At 48.9% G+C, this 17,801-nt stretch overlaps 1 protein-coding gene across 1 annotated transcript in view; it reads left to right on the top strand.

Annotated features, from left to right (window-relative positions):
- The first annotated feature begins 852 nt into the window (after positions 1-852).
- LOC124025783 (poly(A)-specific ribonuclease PARN-like) overlaps positions 853-17,801 on the top strand; it is a 34,156-nt gene continuing 17,207 nt past the window's right edge. The window contains exons 1-13 of the mRNA XM_046339115.1: positions 853-950; positions 1,370-1,451; positions 1,801-1,861; positions 2,063-2,228; positions 3,708-3,770; positions 3,947-3,985; positions 4,699-4,741; positions 7,299-7,376; positions 8,100-8,156; positions 8,368-8,456; positions 11,147-11,200; positions 11,971-12,013; positions 12,571-12,646. Of these exons, the coding sequence (XP_046195071.1) occupies positions 889-950; positions 1,370-1,451; positions 1,801-1,861; positions 2,063-2,228; positions 3,708-3,770; positions 3,947-3,985; positions 4,699-4,741; positions 7,299-7,376; positions 8,100-8,156; positions 8,368-8,456; positions 11,147-11,200; positions 11,971-12,013; positions 12,571-12,646 (913 nt within the window). The 5' untranslated portion in view covers positions 853-888. The remainder of the gene's footprint in view (positions 951-1,369; positions 1,452-1,800; positions 1,862-2,062; positions 2,229-3,707; positions 3,771-3,946; positions 3,986-4,698; positions 4,742-7,298; positions 7,377-8,099; positions 8,157-8,367; positions 8,457-11,146; positions 11,201-11,970; positions 12,014-12,570; positions 12,647-17,801) is intronic.

Here is a 17,801-nt window from a genome sequence, read left to right as displayed (position 1 = left end):
ATTGACTAAACTGATGTCAATTAGCCTATCAGAAGCTTCTAAAGCCATGACATTTTCTGGAATTTTCCAAGCTGTTTAAAGGCATAGTCAACTTAGTGTTTGTAAACTTCTGACCCACTGGGATTGTGATAGTGATTTATAAGTCAAATAATCTGTCTGTAAACAATTGTTGGAAAAATGACTTGTGTCATGCACAAAGTAGATGTCCTAACCGACTTGCCAAAACTATAGTTTATCAAGAAATGTGTGGAGTGGTTTAAAAACGAGTTTTAATGACTCAAACCTCAGTGTATGTAAACTCCCCACTGTATATAACTAATATAGTGAGGTAGCTCGCATAATTTTTTATATCATGGCTGAATTTGATCATGGTTTTTTATTCCTGGAGTCTAAGTATGGGCCACAACAAGGCCATGTGCTATCTGTCCTGCTTTAAATGTACACGTTTGAGACTCTCTCCACTCCTCTGTCCCCCCCCCTCCACTCCTCTGTCCCCCCCCCTCCACTCCTCTCCCCCCCCCTCCCCCACTCCTCTGTCCCCCCCTCCACTCCTCTGTCCCCCCTCCACTCCTCTGTCCCCCCTCCACTCCTCTGTCCCCCCTCCACTCCTCTGTCCCCCCCTCCACTCCTCTGTCCCCCCTCCACTCCTCTGTCCCCCCTCCACTCCTCTGCCCCCCCCTCCCTCCTCTGACCCCCCCCCTCCACTCCTCTGCCCCCCCTCCACTCCTCTGCCCCCCTCCACTCCTCTGCCCCCCTCCACTCCTCTGCCCCCCCTCCACTCCTCTGCCCCCCCACTCCTCTGCCCCCCCCTCCACTCCTCTGCCCCCCCACTCCTCTGCCCCCCCCACTCCTCTGCCCCCTCCACCACCTCTCTCTACCCAGCATTCCATGGACTTCTTGCTGTTTCAGTTTGGACTGTGTGCGTTCACATATGACCAGGCAGAGTCCAAGTGAGTGGGATTTCTCTCTCCGATTTAACATTTAACACGCGGTCGGTTTTGAACTGAGTTACATCTGAGTAACATGACGCTTCTCAGAGTAGGAGTGCTGATTTAGGATCAGTTTTTAGCCTTTCGGATCGTTCTGAATGAGACTCCATGTGGACCTGATCCTATATCGGCCCTCTTAAGCTTGACTCATAGGACCCATGACCTGACCCCAGATCAGTTAGTGATTTATCCAATTCTTCTCTGCTGTGTTGTTACACTCATAACAAACGGGTTGGTTCTGAAATACTGATCTGGGACCGGCTGATATAGTGTTAAATAGAAAGTCTAAGTCAGTTATATGTGATCTCTCTGCAGGCTATAGGAATGTTTAACCTAGCTGACCTGCTGTTCTTTCTCTCCTGGTGTTTTTGTCTCCACAGGTACGTCATCAAGACTTTTAATTTTTATATATTCCCAAAGCCGTTCAACAGAACCTCCCCAGACACCAAGTTCATCTGCCAGGTTAGGAAACCGTTGGTCTGTCTTATTTTATCCGGGTGCTACAAGCATTTCTTATTGGTGCTTGACAACCTGCATCGCTTGCTGTTTGGGGTTAAGGCTGGGTTTCTGTACAGCACTTTGAGATATCAGCTGATGTAAGAAGGGCTATATAAATACACGGGAGTGACGCCTAAACCTGTCCAATCAAATCACGTTTCAGCCGTTATGTAAATACACGTGATTTGATTGGACAGGTTTAGGTGTCACTCCTAGCGTTTCAACTAGTTGCTTCCTTTCCATCCCTGGAGAATAGGACCCACGTTGCCCCTGGTGGTGCTTTGGTAAATATGTCTGTGTTTTGTTATTTCAGAGTTCCAGCATAGACTTCCTGGCCAGTCAGGGTTTTGACTTCAACAAAGTGTTCCGTAACGGTAGGTAGCGTTCTGTCTGGTTGCCGTAGAAATCCCAACTAGGACAATAAATCGATTCGATGGATTGAAGCTACTCTAGCTAACCCCTCTGTTCTGGATGCTCTAGATATTCCAACTCTGTCAATAAAGATGACTAAGTGATTGATTTCAGCCAACCAACACTCCGCCATCTAACCCCGCCTCCCTTTCTGGTTGCTGTAGGGATCCCGTACCTGAACCAGGAAGAGGAAGTGCAGCTGCGGGAGCAGTATGAGGAGAGGCGGAGTCAGAGTAACGGATCAGGAAACCCCTCCTACATCTCCCCCAACCCAAACAAAGGCCCCGGCAGTGTCCCCGAGGAGCACAGGGAGTACATCGGACGGGTGGTGTACGTTTAAACCTGACTCCCATTTCTAGTTACAACTTTAGACTGTAGTTGCATGTGGTGAGAGATGACAGCCTGGTCCCAAATCGGCCGCTTTCCCTCCTTCTGACACCAGTTGCTCCTGCCGCCAATAGCCCCCTTTCCCTCCCTATCCACCCTGACACTAGTTCCTCCTACCGCCCCTTTCCCTCCCTAGCCACCCTCTAGCACTAGTTCCTCCTACCGCCCCTTTCCCTCCCTAGCCACCCTCTAGCACTAGTTCCTCCTACCGCCCCTTTCCCTCCCTAGCCACCCTGACACTAGTTCCTCCTACCGCCCCTTTCCCTCCCTATCCACCCTGACACTAGTTCCTCCTACCGCCCCTTTCCCTCCCTAGCCACCCTGACACTAGTTCCTCCTACTGCCCCTTTCCCTCCCTAGCCACCCTCTAGCACTAGTTCCTCCTACTGCCCCTTTCCCTCCCTAGCCACCCTGACACTAGTTCCTCCTACCGCCCCTTTCCCTCCCTAGCCACCCTGACACTAGTTCCTCCTACCGCCCCTTTCCCTCCCTAGCCACCCTCTAGCACTAGTTCCTCCTACCGCCCCTTTCCCTCCCTAGCCACCCTCTAGCACTAGTTCCTCCTACTGCCCCTTTCCCTCCCTAGCCACCCTCTAGCACTAGTTCCTCCTACTGCCCCTTTCCCTCCCTAGCCACCCTGACACTAGTTCCTCCTACCGCCCCTTTCCCTCCCTAGCCACCCTGACACTAGTTCCTCCTACTGCCCCTTTCCCTCCCTAGCCACCCTCTAGCACTAGTTCCTCCTACTGCCCCTTTCCCTCCCTAGCCACCCTCTAGCACTAGTTCCTCCTACCGCCCCTTTCCCTCCCTAGCCACCCTCTAGCACTAGTTCCTCCTACTGCCCCTTTCCCTCCCTAGCCACCCTCTAGCACTAGTTCCTCCTACCGCCCCTTTCCCTCCCTAGCCACCCTCTAGCACTAGTTCCTCCTACCGCCCCTTTCCCTCCCTAGCCACCCTCTGGCAACAGATCCTCCAGCCACCCCTTTCCCTCCCTAGCCACCCTCTGACTCCTACCGCCCCTTTCCCTCCCTAGCCACCATCTGACTCCTACCTACCGCCCCTTTCCCTCCCTAGCCACCCTCTGACACCAGTTGCTCCTTCATATAAGGCATGGTTTAAACTCCTCCAAACGGGTGTTACAGCCTCAGCGCGGAACCCGTCCTACGGTCCACGGTGAAGTCACATGGTACTGATTTATGTCTAGCGGAACCCGTCCTACGGTCCACGGTGAAGTCTCATGGTACTGATTTATGTCTAGCGGAACCCGTCCTACGGTCCACGGTGAAGTCACATGGTACTGATTTATGTCTAGCGGAGCAGAAATCCATGGTAACAGTCCAGACACGACCATTCAGCTCCAGCCCAGAATGCATCCCTGTCGTAGTTTTGTTTAGTCTTCCTCCTGCCTCTTGTCCCTTGCAGAGAGAAGGTGGAATCTCTGTTCACTACCTCAGAGAAGACTGTGGACCTGGAGCCCTGCACTGGGTAAAGAAACACCTGTGTGTGTTTGTTTGTGTGTGTTTATACAACACTTTAATTTCAGTCTGAAAGGACTTTACCATGTTAACATGGCTCTCCTGATCCCCCCCCAGCAATATTTACCAGTGTTTTGTTTATTAAAAACCTCCATATCCCCTGTTCTGTTCTCTGCTCCACTCCAGCTTTCAGAGGAAGCTGATCTACCAGACTCTCAACTCCAAGTAAGTACGTTCTGTCCTTCAAGAGCAGCAATGTTCAAGAACTCTGCAGATATGATTCAGTGTTCTGTCCTTCAAGAGCAGCAATGTTCTAGAACTCTGCAGATATGATTCAGTGTTCTGTCCTTCAAGAGCAGCAATGTTCTAGAACTCTGCAGATATGATTCAGTGTTCTGTCCTTCAAGAGCAGCAATGTTCTAGAACTCTGCAGATATGATTCAGTGTTCTGTCCTTCGAAAGCAGCAATGTTCTAGAACTCTGCAGATATGATTCAGTGTTCTGTCCTTCGAGAGCAGCAATGTTCTAGAACTCTGCAGATATGATTCAGTGTTCTGTCCTTCAAGAGCAGCAATGTTCTAGAACTCTGCAGATATGATTCAGTGTTCTGTCCTTCAAGAGCAGCAATGTTCTAGAACTCTGCAGATATGATTCAGTGTTCTGTCCTTCAAGAGCAGCCATGTTCTAGAACTCTGCAGATATGATTCAGTGTTCTGTCCCGTGAACACAGGGAGATGAATGAAATCTACTTTTTTAATTGTTACCATTCTGCTATTTCTAAAACTGATGAATTAGGGTTTATAACTGTAGTTTGAATGCTGCTTAGTGAAAGTCAATGTTTATAATAAAATGTTTACATATTTCTAGTTCTGAGTGTGTATATTGTACAGAGATGACATATCTTTATAGAAGGATAATGTTGATCTAATCTCCTATAGGTTCCCAAAGGGCCTTCATGTGGAGACCTTGGAGACAGAGAAGGTCAGTCTGCCAGCTAGATGAGGTTCTCAAACCTCTCCTCGGGGGGGAACCCCAGCCAGTCCATGTATTTGATCTATTCCAGAGCCCTACGGGTCTCCTGATCACGGCCGGTTGTGATACAGCCCGGGATCGAACCAGGGTCTGTAGTGACACCTCTAGCACTTTCGATGCAGTGCCTTAAACCGCTAGCACACCTGATTCAGCTAATCATTAAGACCTTTATACTAGGAATAAGGCTCCTGAATGGCGCAGCGATTTAAAGCACTACATTGAAGTGCTAGAGACGTCACTACAGACCCATGTTCGATCCTGGGCTATATCACAACAGGCCGTGATCAAGAGTCCTGTAGGGTAGCGCACAATTGGCCAAGCATCAACCGGGTTAGGGGAGGGGTAGGTCGTCATTGTGAAATAAGAATTAGTTCTTAACTGACTTGCCTAGTTAAATAAAACCATTAAGCTAGAGGATGTAATGAGTGATACCAGTTTCAACTTTAGTTTAGGGCTCCATTTTAACTGTCTTTATACCTATGGCAGAGTTACTTATTAAGGATCTTCTACGTTAGTAATTTGGATTTACTCAGGGATTTTCTACGTTAGTAATCTGGATTTACTCAGGGATCTTCTACGTTAGTAATCTGGAGTTACTCAGGGATCTTCTACGTTAGTAATCTGGAGTTACTCAGGGATCTTCTACGTTAGTAATCTGGAGTTACTCAGGGATTTTCTACGTTAGTAATCTGGATTTACTCAGGGATCTTCTATGTTAGTAATCTGGAGTTACTCAGGCATCTTCTATGTTAGTAATCAGGTTTAATGAAATTATTTTATTTTCTCTGCAGTATAACTGTTTAGAGTAACATGTCTCCAGTCAGTGTGATGTGTATGTTTGTATGCATTATAAACACATGTATGTTTGTTGACATTATAAACACATGTATGTTTGTATACATTATAAACACATGTATGTTTGTTGACATTATAAACACATGTATGTTTTATATTATAAATGGTGTTCCAGAAAGAGCAGCACCTCCAGATCTAGAAGGAACAACACAATGAAATACTATCCTGCCGGTGTTCTACTCTGACCCCCTCCCTGCAGGTGTTCTAGTCTGACCCCCTCCCTGCCGGTGTTCTAGTCTGACCCCCTCCCTGCCGGTGTTCTAGTCTGACCCCCTCCCTGCAGGTGTTCTAGTCTGACCCCCTCCCTGCCGGTGTTCTAGTCTGACCCCCTCCCTGCCGGTGTTCTAGTCTGACCCCCTCCCTGCCGGTGTTCTAGTCTGACCCCCTCCCTGCCGGTGTTCTAGTCTGACCCCCTCCCTGCCGGTGTTCTAGTCTGACCCCTCCCTGCAGGTGTTCTAGTCTGACCCCCTCCCTGCAGGTGTTCTAGTCTGACCCCCTCCCTGCAGGTGTTCTAGTCTGACCCCCTCCCTGCAGGTGTTCTAGTCTGACCCCCTCCCTGCAGGTGTTCTAGTCTGACCCCCTCCCTGCAGGTGTTCTAGTCTGACCCCCCCCTGCCGGTGTTCTAGTCTGACCCCCTCCCTGCAGGTGTTCTAGTCTGACCCCCTCCCTGCCGGTGTTCTACTCTGACCCCCTCCCTGCCGGCGTTCTAGTCTGACCCCCTCCCTGCCGGCGTTCTAGTCTGACACCCCCTGCCGGCGTTCTAGTCTGACACCCCCCCCCTGCCGGCGTTCTAGTCTCATCCAGAACTAGAAGGAATAACACGATGTTTAGAGTACAGAAATACTCTCCTGTAATGTGAGTGATGCTGTGGGATCGTTTCCAGTCAGTAGGTGTGAGTGATGCTGTGGTATCGTTTCCGGTCAGTAGGTGTGAGTGATGCTGTGGGATCGTCTCCGGTCAGTAGGTGTGAGTGATGCTGTGGGATCGTCTCCGGTCAGTAGGTGTGAGTGATGCTGTGGGATCGTCTCCAGTCAGTAGGTGTGAGTGATGCTGTGGGATTGTCTCCAGTCAGTAGGTGTGAGTGATGCTGTGAGATTGTCTCCAGTCAGTAGGTGTGAGTGATGCTGTGAGATTGTCTCCAGTCAGTAGGTGTGAGTGATGCTGTGAGATTGTCTCCAGTCAGTAGGTGTGAGTGATGCTGTGAGATTGTCTCCAGTCAGTAGGTGTGAGTGATGCTGTGAGATTGTCTCCAGTCAGTAGGTGTGAGTGATGCTGTGAGATTGTCTCCAGTCAGTAGGTGTGAGTGATGCTGTGAGATTGTCTCCAGTCAGTAGGTGTGAGTGATGCTCTGGGATCGTCTCCAGTCAGTAGGTGTGAGTGATGCTGTGAGATTGTCTCCAGTCAGTAGGTGTGAGTGATGCTCTGGGATCGTCTCCAGTCAGTAGGTGTGAGTGATGCTCTGGGATCGTCTCCAGTCAGTAGGTGTGAGTGATGCTGTGGGATCGTCTCCAGTCAGTAGGTGTGAGTGATGCTGTGGGATCGTCTCCAGTCAGTAGGTGTGAGTGATGCTGTGGGATCGTCTCCAGTCAGTAGGTGTGTTGATGTACATTAATAGACTGGTGTATTATGTGATGATATAATGGGGTTTCAGAAAGAGCGATACATCCAGATCAGCAAGGTGGACGACGAGGAGAGGAAGAGGAGGCGGCAGAAACAGGAGAGAGAACAGGTGACGTTCCTTCTACCGTTTTTTCAACAACAAAAAAGAAGCAAACCCAACATTCCAGAACATTTCTCCCTGTGGTGTTCTAGATGGATAGTAGATAGCGGTCTAAACACAGTAACTCCAGAACATTCCTCCCTGTGGTGTTCTAGATGGATAGTAGATAGCGGTCTAAACACTAACTCCAGAACATTCCTCCCTGTGGTGTTCTAGATGGATAGTAGATAGCGGTCTAAACACAGTAACTCCAGAACATTCCTCCCTGTGGTGTTCTAGATGGATAGTAGATAGCGGTCTAAACACAGTAACTCCAGAACATTCCTCCCTGTGGTGTTCTAGATGGATAGTAGATAGCGGTCTAAACACAGTAACTCCAGAATGACACGACCAGTTGAATTTTCTTCTACTGTATCTAAAAAGCTGACTGTACATTTCTTCTTGAAATGTTCCAAACCTTCACCCCCCCCTGAAGAAACACGATCAGGAGGCAATGTTTTGAATCTGGGAGATTACTTGTCCAATAAGAGACATTCCTTTGTAATTTCTTTGCAATGTTTTGAATCTGGGAGATTACTTGTCCAGTAAGAGACAATTTCTTTGCCTTTGTAGTTTCTTTGCAATGTTTTGAATCTGGGAGATTACTTGTCCAATAAGAGACTTTCCTTTGTAGTTTCTTTGCAATGTTTTGCTACGTTTCCTACTGAACATGACTCTCGTCAAACCTTCCAGGAGGAGCTGAATGACGCTGTGGGATTCTCCAGGGTCATACACGCCATCTCCAAATCTGTGAGTTACCCTGACAACCCGGTATCAAATTTTTTAGTTTTAATCTGTATCTTTTGTTATGTTACGATGTACCAGTATATGCCAACTGCCTTTGCAATCCACCACTGAAACTATAAGGAATATTGTAGTTGAGTGAGTTCTCCTTTATCTCTCTTTGGGCGCTATGCCTTTAGGATGGGACTCATCTCTTTTCCCCCTCTCTCCAACCCAGGGAAAGTTGGTGGTTGGCCACAACATGCTGCTGGACGTCATGCACACCATCCATCAGTTCTACTGCCTACTGCCAGAGGTACAAAACACGCACCATTATATATGAACACAGTGGTTTATTTTTATATATTTTTTAAAAATGTCACCTTTATTTAACCAGGTAGGCCAGTTGAGAACAAGTTCTCATTTACAACTGACCTGGCCAACATGAAGCAAAGCAGTGTGACACAACAGTTACACATGGGATAAACAAACATACAGTCAATGAAACAATAGAAAAGTCTATATACAGTATATGCAAATGAGGTAAGATAATGGAGTTAAGGCAATAAATAAGCCATAGTGGTGAAATAATTTATATTTAGCAATTAAAACACTGGAGTGAATAGATGTGCAGAAGATGAATGTGCAAGTAGAGATACTGTGGGGCACAAAACGGATGGCACTGTGATGGACTGCATCCAATTTGTTGAGTAGCGTTTTGGAGGCTATTCTGTCAGTGACATCACCAAAGTCTAGGATTGGTAGGATAGTCAGTTTTACGAGGGTATGTTTGGCAGCGTGAGTGAAGGATGCTTTGTTGCGTAATAGGAAGCAGATTCTAGATTTCATTTTGTGAGTCTAGAAGGAGAGTTAACGGTTTAACCAGACACCTAGATATTTGTAGATGTTAGAGCAGTCCAGAGTAGTGATGCTGGATGGGTGGGGCAGATGCTGGTAGCGATCGGTTGAAGAGCATGCATTTAGTTTTACTTTCATTTAAAAGCAGTTGGAGGCCACGGAAGCAGAGTTGTATGGCATTGAAGCTTGTCTGGAGGTTTTGTAACAAGTGTCCAAAGAAGGGACAGAAGTATACAGAATGGTGTCGTCTGCGTAGAGGTGGATCAGAGAATCACCAGCAGCAAGAGAAACATCATTGATGTATACAGAGAAGAGAGTCGGCCCGAGAATTGAACCCTGTGGCACACCCATAGAGACAGTCAGAGGTCCGGACAACAGGCCCTCCGATTTGACACACTGAACTCTTTCTGAGAAGTAGTTGGTGAACCAGACGAGGCAATCATTAGAGAAACCAAGGCTGTCGAGTCTGCCAATAAGAATGTTGTGATTGACAGAGTCGAAAGCCTTGGCCAGGTCGATGAATACAGCTGCACAGTATGTCTCTTATCGATGGAGGTTATGATATCGTTTAGGACCTTGAGTGTGGCTGAGGTGCACCCATGACCAGCTCTGAAACCAGAATGCGTAGCAGAGAAGGTATGGTGGGATTCAAAATGGTCGGTGAGCTGTTTGTTAACTTGGCTTCCGATGACCTTAGAAAGGCAGGGTAGGATAGCTATAGGTCTGTAGCAGTTTGGGTCTAGAGTGTCTCCCCCTTTGAAGAGGGGGATTACCGTGGCAGCTTTTCAATCTTTGGGGATCTCAAACAATACGAAAGATGTTTGAACAGGCTAGTAATAGGGGTTGCAACAATTTGGGCTGTAATTTTAGAAAGAGGTTCCAGATTGTTTAGTCCTGCTGATTTTTGTCCAGATTGTCTAGGCTGATTTTCTAGGGGATTTGGGTGAAGGAGAAATGGAGGAGACTTGGGAAAATTGCTGTGGGGGGTGGAGGGCTGTTGACCAGGGTAGGAGTGGCCAGGTGGAAAGCATGGCCAGCTGTAGAAAAATGCTTATTGAAATTCTCAATTATCGCAGATTTATCGGTGGTGACAATGTTTCCTAGCCTCAGTGCAGTGGGCAGCTGGGAGGAGGTGCTCTTATTCTCCATGGACTTTAGTGTCCCAGAACTTTTTGGAGTTTGTGCTGCAGGATGCACATTTCTGTTTGAAAAAGCCTAACTGCCTGTTTCCTAACTGCCTGTGTATATTGGTTCCTAACTTCCCTGAGAAGTTGCATATCGCAGGGTCTATTCGATGCTAATGCAGAACGCCACAGGATGTTTTTGTGCTGGTCAAGGGCAGTCAGGTCTGGGGTGAACCGAGGGCAGTCAGGTCTGGGGTGAACCGAGGGCAGTCAGGTCTGGGGTGAACCGAGGGCAGTCAGGTCTGGGGTGAACCGAGGGCAGTCAGGTCTGGGGTGAACCGAGGGCAGTCAGGTCTGGGGTGAACCGAGGGCAGTCAGGTCTGGGGTGAACCGAGGGCAGTCAGGTCTGGGGTGAACCGAGGGCAGTCAGGTCTGGGGTGAACCGAGGGCAGTCAGGTCTGGGGTGAACCGAGGGCAGTCAGGTCTGGGGTGAACCGAGGGCAGTCAGGTCTGGGGTGAACCGAGGGCAGTCAGGTCTGGGGTGAACCGAGGGCAGTCAGGTCTGGGGTGAACCGAGGGCAGTCAGGTCTGGGGTGAACCGAGGGCAGTCAGGTCTGGGGTGAACCGAGGGCAGTCAGGTCTGGGGTGAACCGAGGGCAGTCAGGTCTGGGGTGAACCGAGGGCAGTCAGGTCTGGGGTGAACATGTTTTTAACTGGGGGCATGGTCAGGTCTGGGGTGAAACCTTTTAAAGGGCAGTATATTCTCTGGGGTGAATGAGGGCAGTCAGTGGTCTGGGGTGTTTCTTTTCTATTTGACAGTCTTTTCTTTTTAACAGGGCATGGTTATTTAAGATGGTGAGGAAAGCACTTTTAAAGAATAGCCAGTTATATTCTACTGCTGGAATGAGGTCTTCCTGGGTAAAAACACAGTGGTTTAGAAGGTTTTGGGGTTTCTTTTCTATTTGACAGTCAGGGTTTTTCTTTCAGGGAAACACAGTGGTAAATAGAACCTTGGTGGGTCTTCCCCCACTGCAGTGACCTGAATGACTTTAAATACATCTGCTGTGTCAGGGTGTGGGTCTTCCCCAGGTAAATACATTCTGCTGTGTCAGGGTTTCGGTGGGTCTTCCCCGGGTAAATACATTCTGCTGCGTCAGGGTTTGTGGGGTCTTCCCTGGGTAAATACATTCTGCTGTGTCAGGGTTTGTGGGGTCTTCCCTGGGTAAATACATTCTGCTGCGTCAGGGTTTGTAAATACATTCTGCTGGGTCTTCCCTGGGTAAATACATTCTGCTGTGTCAGGGTTTGTGGGGTCTTCCCTGGGTAAATACATTCTGCTGTGTCAGGGTTTGTGGGGTCTTCCCTGGGTAAAGCCATACTGCTACTACTTCTCTATGGGCCGTTCTGGCTCCGACAAGGCTTACCACTACTTTGACCTAACCTCTCTGGGAGTCGGTCTATTTATCTGGTGCGCTGTTCATCTAGAAACCTCTCCAGTAGCCCAGAGGTTGGAGAGGGGGACCAGCAGCTGGAAGAGCCGGCGACACACATGGGAATGACCTGGCAGCTGGAAGGCTGCTGCTCTGATCCCTCTGATCCCATCTCCTGCCGTTGTGCAAAGCACTTAACCCACCACGTTTTTCACCCAGGAGCTCTGCTCTGCATCTGACTCTGTGCCCCTCCCCCTCAACGCGGCGCCCCTCCCCCTCAACGCGGCGCCCCTTCCCCTCAACGCGGCGCCCCTCCCCCTCAACGCGGCACCCCTCCCCCTCAATGCGTGTGTATATCTGGTGATGTTGTTAAAGACAGATTTTCCTCTATAACCAACGGACCAAGTATCTTCTCTATTGTTTCCTCAGGCTGTTGGACACCAAGCTCATGGCCACTACGCAACCTTTCAAGGTAATACTATTTCCAGTATTTAGATGTCTGGTTAAAGGATGTCATAGCCTCCCGGGTGGTGCAGTGGTTCAGGGCCACCAGAGACTCTGGGTTCGCGCCCAGGCTCTGTAGCGACCGGGAGGTCCTTGGGGCGACGCACAATTGGCATAGCGTCGTCCGGGTTTGGGAGGGTTTGGCCGGTAGGGATATCCTTGTCTCATCTCGCACCAGCGACTCCTGTGGCGGGCTGGGAACAGTGCACGCTAACCAAGGTCGCCAGGTGCACGGTGTTTCCTCCGACACATTGGTGGGACTGGCTTCCGGGTTGGATGTGATAAGAAGCAGTGCGGCTTGGTTGGGTTGTGTATCGGAGGACGCATAACTCTCAACCTCCGTCTCTCCCGAGCCCGTACGGGAGTTGTAGTGATGAGACAAGATAGTAGCTACTAACAATTGGATACCACGGAATTGGGGAGGAAGAAGGGGGTAAAATTCAACAACAAAAAAAGGATGTCATGAAACCCCCTGTGGAAGTCTGAAGAATATTCATTGTGCCTTTGTTATTTGAACCCTTCTAGGAGTTGATCAACATCACGTCTCTTGCAGAGCTGCAGAAACAGCTGAAAGAGAGCCCCTTCAAATCTCCTAAAGTTGGTAAGAGAACATTTACATTTACATTTAAGTCATTTAGCAGACGCTCTTATCCAGAGCGACTAACAAATTGGTGCATTCACCTTATGACATCCAGTGGAACAGCCACTTACAATAGTGCATCTAAATCTTTTAAGGGGGGGGGGGGTGACGACGACTACGCCACGTTTAAGGAACAGGAAGTTATTTCAGAAGCTAATCTAACAAAATAACTTCATCACATGAACTAAATCATATAGCTTTGAACATAATAGAAATGGTGGTACATTTTGAGTACAAAATTCTAACTTACTCAACTTTATACTGTCTATAGTCCAGGTCAAGATTCTACAGCAATGGTTCTCAACCAGGGGTACTAGGAGCCCCTGGCGGTACTAGACCTATCCACATGGGGTGCTTGAGAAGACTCCTAATACCATAGGCTTACTGTTAAAATGCTAGAGGAGTTCTTCGGGTGTACTCCGGACAGAGGAAATTATACTTGGTATTTTAACCGAGGTTGAACCATTTTGATCTGTAGGACCTGTGTAGATACTGTGATGCACTGGTATTCAAAGTCTGGGAAGTGACCCCCAGGGCAACTGCAGTGGTATTCAAAGTCTGGGAAGTGACCCCCAGGGCAACTGCAGTGGTATTCATAGTCAGGGAAGTGACCCCAGAGCAACTGCAGTGGTATTCAAAGTCTGGGAAGTGACCCCCAGGGCAACTGCAGTGGTATTCATAGTCAGGGAAGTGACCCCAGGGCAACTGCAGTGGTATTCATAGTCTGGGAAGTGACCAGTGGTATTCAGTCTGGGAAGTGACTGCAGTGGTATTCAGTCTGGGAAGTGACTGCAGTGGTATTCAGTCTGGGAAGTGACTGCAGTGGTATTCAGTCTGGGAAGTGACTGCAGTGGTATTCAGTCTGGGAAGTGACTGCAGTGGTATTCAGTCTGGGAAGTGACTGCAGTGGTATTCATAGTCTGGGAAGTGACTGCAGTGGTATTCATAGTCTGGGAAGTGACTGCAGTGGTATTCATAGTCTGGGAAGTGACTGCAGTGGTATTCATAGTCTGGGAAGTGACTGCAGTGGTATTCATAGTCTGGGAAGTGACTGCAGTGGTATTCATAGTCTGGGAAGTGACTGCAGTGGTATTCATAGTCTGGGAAGTGACTGCAGTGGTATTCATAGTCTGGGAAGTGACTGCAGTGGTATTCATAGTCTGGGAAGTGACTGCAGTGGTATTCATAGTCTGGGAAGTGACTGCAGTGGTATTCATAGTCTGGGAAGTGACTGCAGTGGTATTCATAGTCTGGGAAGTGACTGCAGTGGTATTCATAGTCTGGGAAGTGACTGCAGTGGTATTCATAGTCTGGGAAGTGACTGCAGTGGTATTCATAGTCTGGGAAGTGACTGCAGTGGTATTCATAGTCTGGGAAGTGACTGCAGTGGTATTCATAGTCTGGGAAGTGACTGCAGTGGTATTCATAGTCTGGGAAGTGACTGCAGTGGTATTCATAGTCTGGGAAGTGACTGCAGTGGTATTCATAGTCTGGGAAGTGACTGCAGTGGTATTCATAGTCTGGGAAGTGACTGCAGTGGTATTCATAGTCTGGGAAGTGACTGCAGTGGTATTCATAGTCTGGGAAGTGACTGCAGTGGTATTCATAGTCTGGGAAGTGACTGCAGTGGTATTCATAGTCTGGGAAGTGACTGCAGTGGTATTCATAGTCTGGGAAGTGACTGCAGTGGTATTCATAGTCGGGAAGTGACCCCCAGGGCAACTGCAGTATAGATTATTGTATGGGACTGTATACTAACAAAAATCTAAGTTTTTGTAGTCATTAGATTTTGGGGTTGAAGTGACTGTTTGTGGACAATCTGTTTTTATAGTCATTTAGATTTTGGGTGACTAGCAGTGACAATCTGTTTTTATAGTCATTAGATTTTGTGGGAGCAGTAGCAGTGTGTGGACAATCTGTTTTTATAGTCATTTAGATTTTGGGGTTGTAAGCAGTAGCAGTGTGTGGACAATCTGTTTTTATAGTCATTTAGATTTTGACTGCAGTAGCAGGACAAAATCATAGTCTGAGCCAGAAAAGAATGAAACTATAACCAAGTGGTATTCAAACTCAAGTCGGGACCCCGATGGGTGCACGGTTTGGGGTGGGATGGGGGGGGCACGGTTTGGGGGGGGGGGGATGCAGGGGGGGGGGCACGGTTTGGGGAGGGGTGACGGTTTGGGGAGTGGGGTTCACGGTTTGGGGAGGGGGTGCACGGTTTGGGGATGGGGGGTACGGTTTGGGGAGGGGGTGCACGGTTTGGGGATTCACGGTTTGGGAGGGGGGTGCACGGTTTGCTTAATGGTTTTTGGCTTATGGTTCTCACCCCTGCCATATCTTGCATGAAGTGAGCTGACATGTTGTCCATCCAATCAAAGGATCAGAGAATGTCCCAATCTAGTACTGAAAGTAGAAGCTACAGCTAGCTAGCATGCACTGTGGTGAATCGTTGACTCAAAGTGAGAAATGTAATAGTTGAACATTTTTGAACAGTCATTTCCTTCCAAAATAAAGAAGCTAGAGATGAACTATTTTCAGTTTTACTCACGTAGCTAAAATGCAGTTACCTAGTTTTAGCCTACTGAAACACACTGCTCAAATAGAGGGATGCTATGTTAGCTAGCTGGCTGTGTTCCAACACAACACTGGAACTCTTCCAAGTCAAGGTACATTTTTGGTTTTACTAATTTATTTGCAATTGCCCGCCAATGTATAGTCTAAACTGCTTACTGGCTGTAACTGGACGGTCTAAAGTTATACTGTTACAAAATATAGGCAGAGACAAGACGGTGGCAGAATTAATTCAAACACACCTTTTTGTTTCATCACAAAACCGGACAGCAACATCTGTCTGATGTCCACAAATAATGTTGTATGTAACAAACAGTTGCTTGACCATGCAGTCGGTCATGTAAGTTAATGTTTCCGACATTGTTGGACTGCTAAACATTATCGATGTCGAACCACGGAGCGTTACCACAAGTCGAAAATAAATCATGAGCTTTCCATGTTATCCAGCTGTGTATTGTAACATTTCACGTAAACCCTGTTTCCTGTCTGCATCGAAGCATGGAGCATGGTGGCAACACAGTAAAGAGGCTCAGAGAGAATGCCTGTTAAAGAAGTAGTGGGTCTTGTACCTAGCATCGAGCACTGTGGCGGCACAGTAAAGAGGCTCAGAGAATGCCTGTTAAAGTAGCTGGTCTTGTACCTAGGGAGGGTGGCAACACAGTAAAGAGGTTTCAGAGAATGCCTGATAAAGTAGCTGGTCTTGTACCTAGCATCGAGCTTGGTGGCAACACAGTAAAGAGGCTCAGAGAATGCCTGTTAAAGTAGCTGGTCTTGTACCTAGCATCGAGCTTGGTGGCAACACATTAAAGAGGCTCAGAGAATGCCTGTTAAAGTAGCTGGTCTTGTACCTAGCATCGAGCTTGGTGGCAACACAGTAAAGAGGCTCAGAGAATGCCTGTTAAAGTAGCTGGTCTTGTACCTAGCATCGAGCACTGTGGCGGCACAGTAAAGAGGCTCAGAGAGAATGCCTGTTAAAGAAGCAGCGGGTCTTGTACCTAGCATCGAGCATGGTGGTGGCGGCACAGTAAAGAGGCTCAGAGAATGCCACCGAATCGCTTGTTCACAGCCTCTACTAGAGTACTTTTCCAAGTTAACCCCACGGTCTGTGTCGGCAGTTTTGCTGAGCAGGCGCTTCAATGCCATGACAGAGGGTATCACGTCTGCTGCAGACGCAGGTGATGAGCTTATTTCTCCAGTCAGTTGTTTGAATGGCGCTAGGAGGGTGTTCCTGTTTCAAACATCTTCTCAAATGACATTGAAATGGCAGCAGCGGTATGAGAACCAGCACATTCTTGAGCAATATGTCGGTCCTCAGTAGGAAATCCTCGTCGACCCGCTGTGCTGTCAGACTCTCGTCGACCCGCTGTGCTGTCAGACTCTCGTCGACCCGCTGTGCTGTCAGACTCTCGTAAACCCGCTGTGCTGTCAGACTCTTCGACCCGCTGTGCTGTCAGACTCGTCGACCCGCTGTGCTGTCAGATTAATTCAAACCCACCTGTGTTGTCAGACTCGACACCCGCATGCTGTCAGATGTCCACCGCTGTGCTGTCAGATGTAACAACCAGCTGTGCTGTCAGACCGTCGACCAGCTGTGCTGTCAGAGTTAATGTTTCAGACATTGTCGACTGTGCTGTCAGACATTATCGTCGACCCGCTGTGCTGTCAGACTCACGGAGCTGTGCTGTCAGACTCGTCGACCCGCTGTGCTGTCAGACTCTCGTCGACCCGCTGTGCTGTCAGACTCTCGTACCCGCTGTGCTGTCAGACTCTCGTCGACCCGCTGTGCTGTCAGACTCTCGTCGACCCGCTGTGCTGTCAGAGCCCGCTGTGCTGTCAGACTCGTCGACCCGCTGTTTGTCAGACTCGTCGACCCGCTGTGCTGTCAGACTTCGTCGACCCGCTGTGCTGTCAGACTCTCGTCGACCCCTGTCTGCTGTACCTAGCATGGAGCTGTGCTGTCAGACACAGTCGAAGAGTGCTCAGAGAGAATGCCTGTTGTCAGACTCTCGTCGACCCGCTGTGCTGTCAGACTCTAGCATCGAGCTTGTGCTGTCAGACACAGTACCCGCTGTGCTGTCAGACTCGTGCGCTGTGCTGTCAGAAGTCGCGGGTCTTGCTGTCAGCGTCGAGCTGTGCTGTCAGACTCAGTAAAGCTGTGCTGTCAGGCTCAGAGAATGTGCTGTCAGAAGTCGACTGCTGTGCTGTCAGACCTCGTCGACCCGCTGTGCTGTCAGACTCTCGTAAAGCTGTGCTGTCAGACTCTCGTCGAATGCCTGTCAGACTCTCGTCGGCCCGCTAGCTGTCAGATGGTGGCACCCGCAGCTGTCAGGCTCAGAGAGACCCGCTGCCTGTCAGACTCTCGTCGACCCGCTGTGCTGTCAGACTCTCGTCGACCCGCTGTGCTGTCAGACTCTCGTCGACCCAGCTGTGCTGTCAGACTGCCGACCGAATCGCTTGTCAGACTCAGCCTCCGCTGTGCTGTCAGACTTTCGACCCGCTGTGCTGTCAGACTCGTCGACCCACGCTGTCTGTGACTCTCGTCGAC

Source organism: Oncorhynchus gorbuscha, unplaced genomic scaffold (genome assembly GCF_021184085.1).
Source record: "Oncorhynchus gorbuscha isolate QuinsamMale2020 ecotype Even-year unplaced genomic scaffold, OgorEven_v1.0 Un_scaffold_2448, whole genome shotgun sequence".
Lineage (NCBI taxonomy): Eukaryota > Metazoa > Chordata > Actinopteri > Salmoniformes > Salmonidae > Oncorhynchus > Oncorhynchus gorbuscha.
Note: the sequence above shows the minus strand (reverse complement) of the source record. Positions and strands in the feature narration are given on the sequence as shown.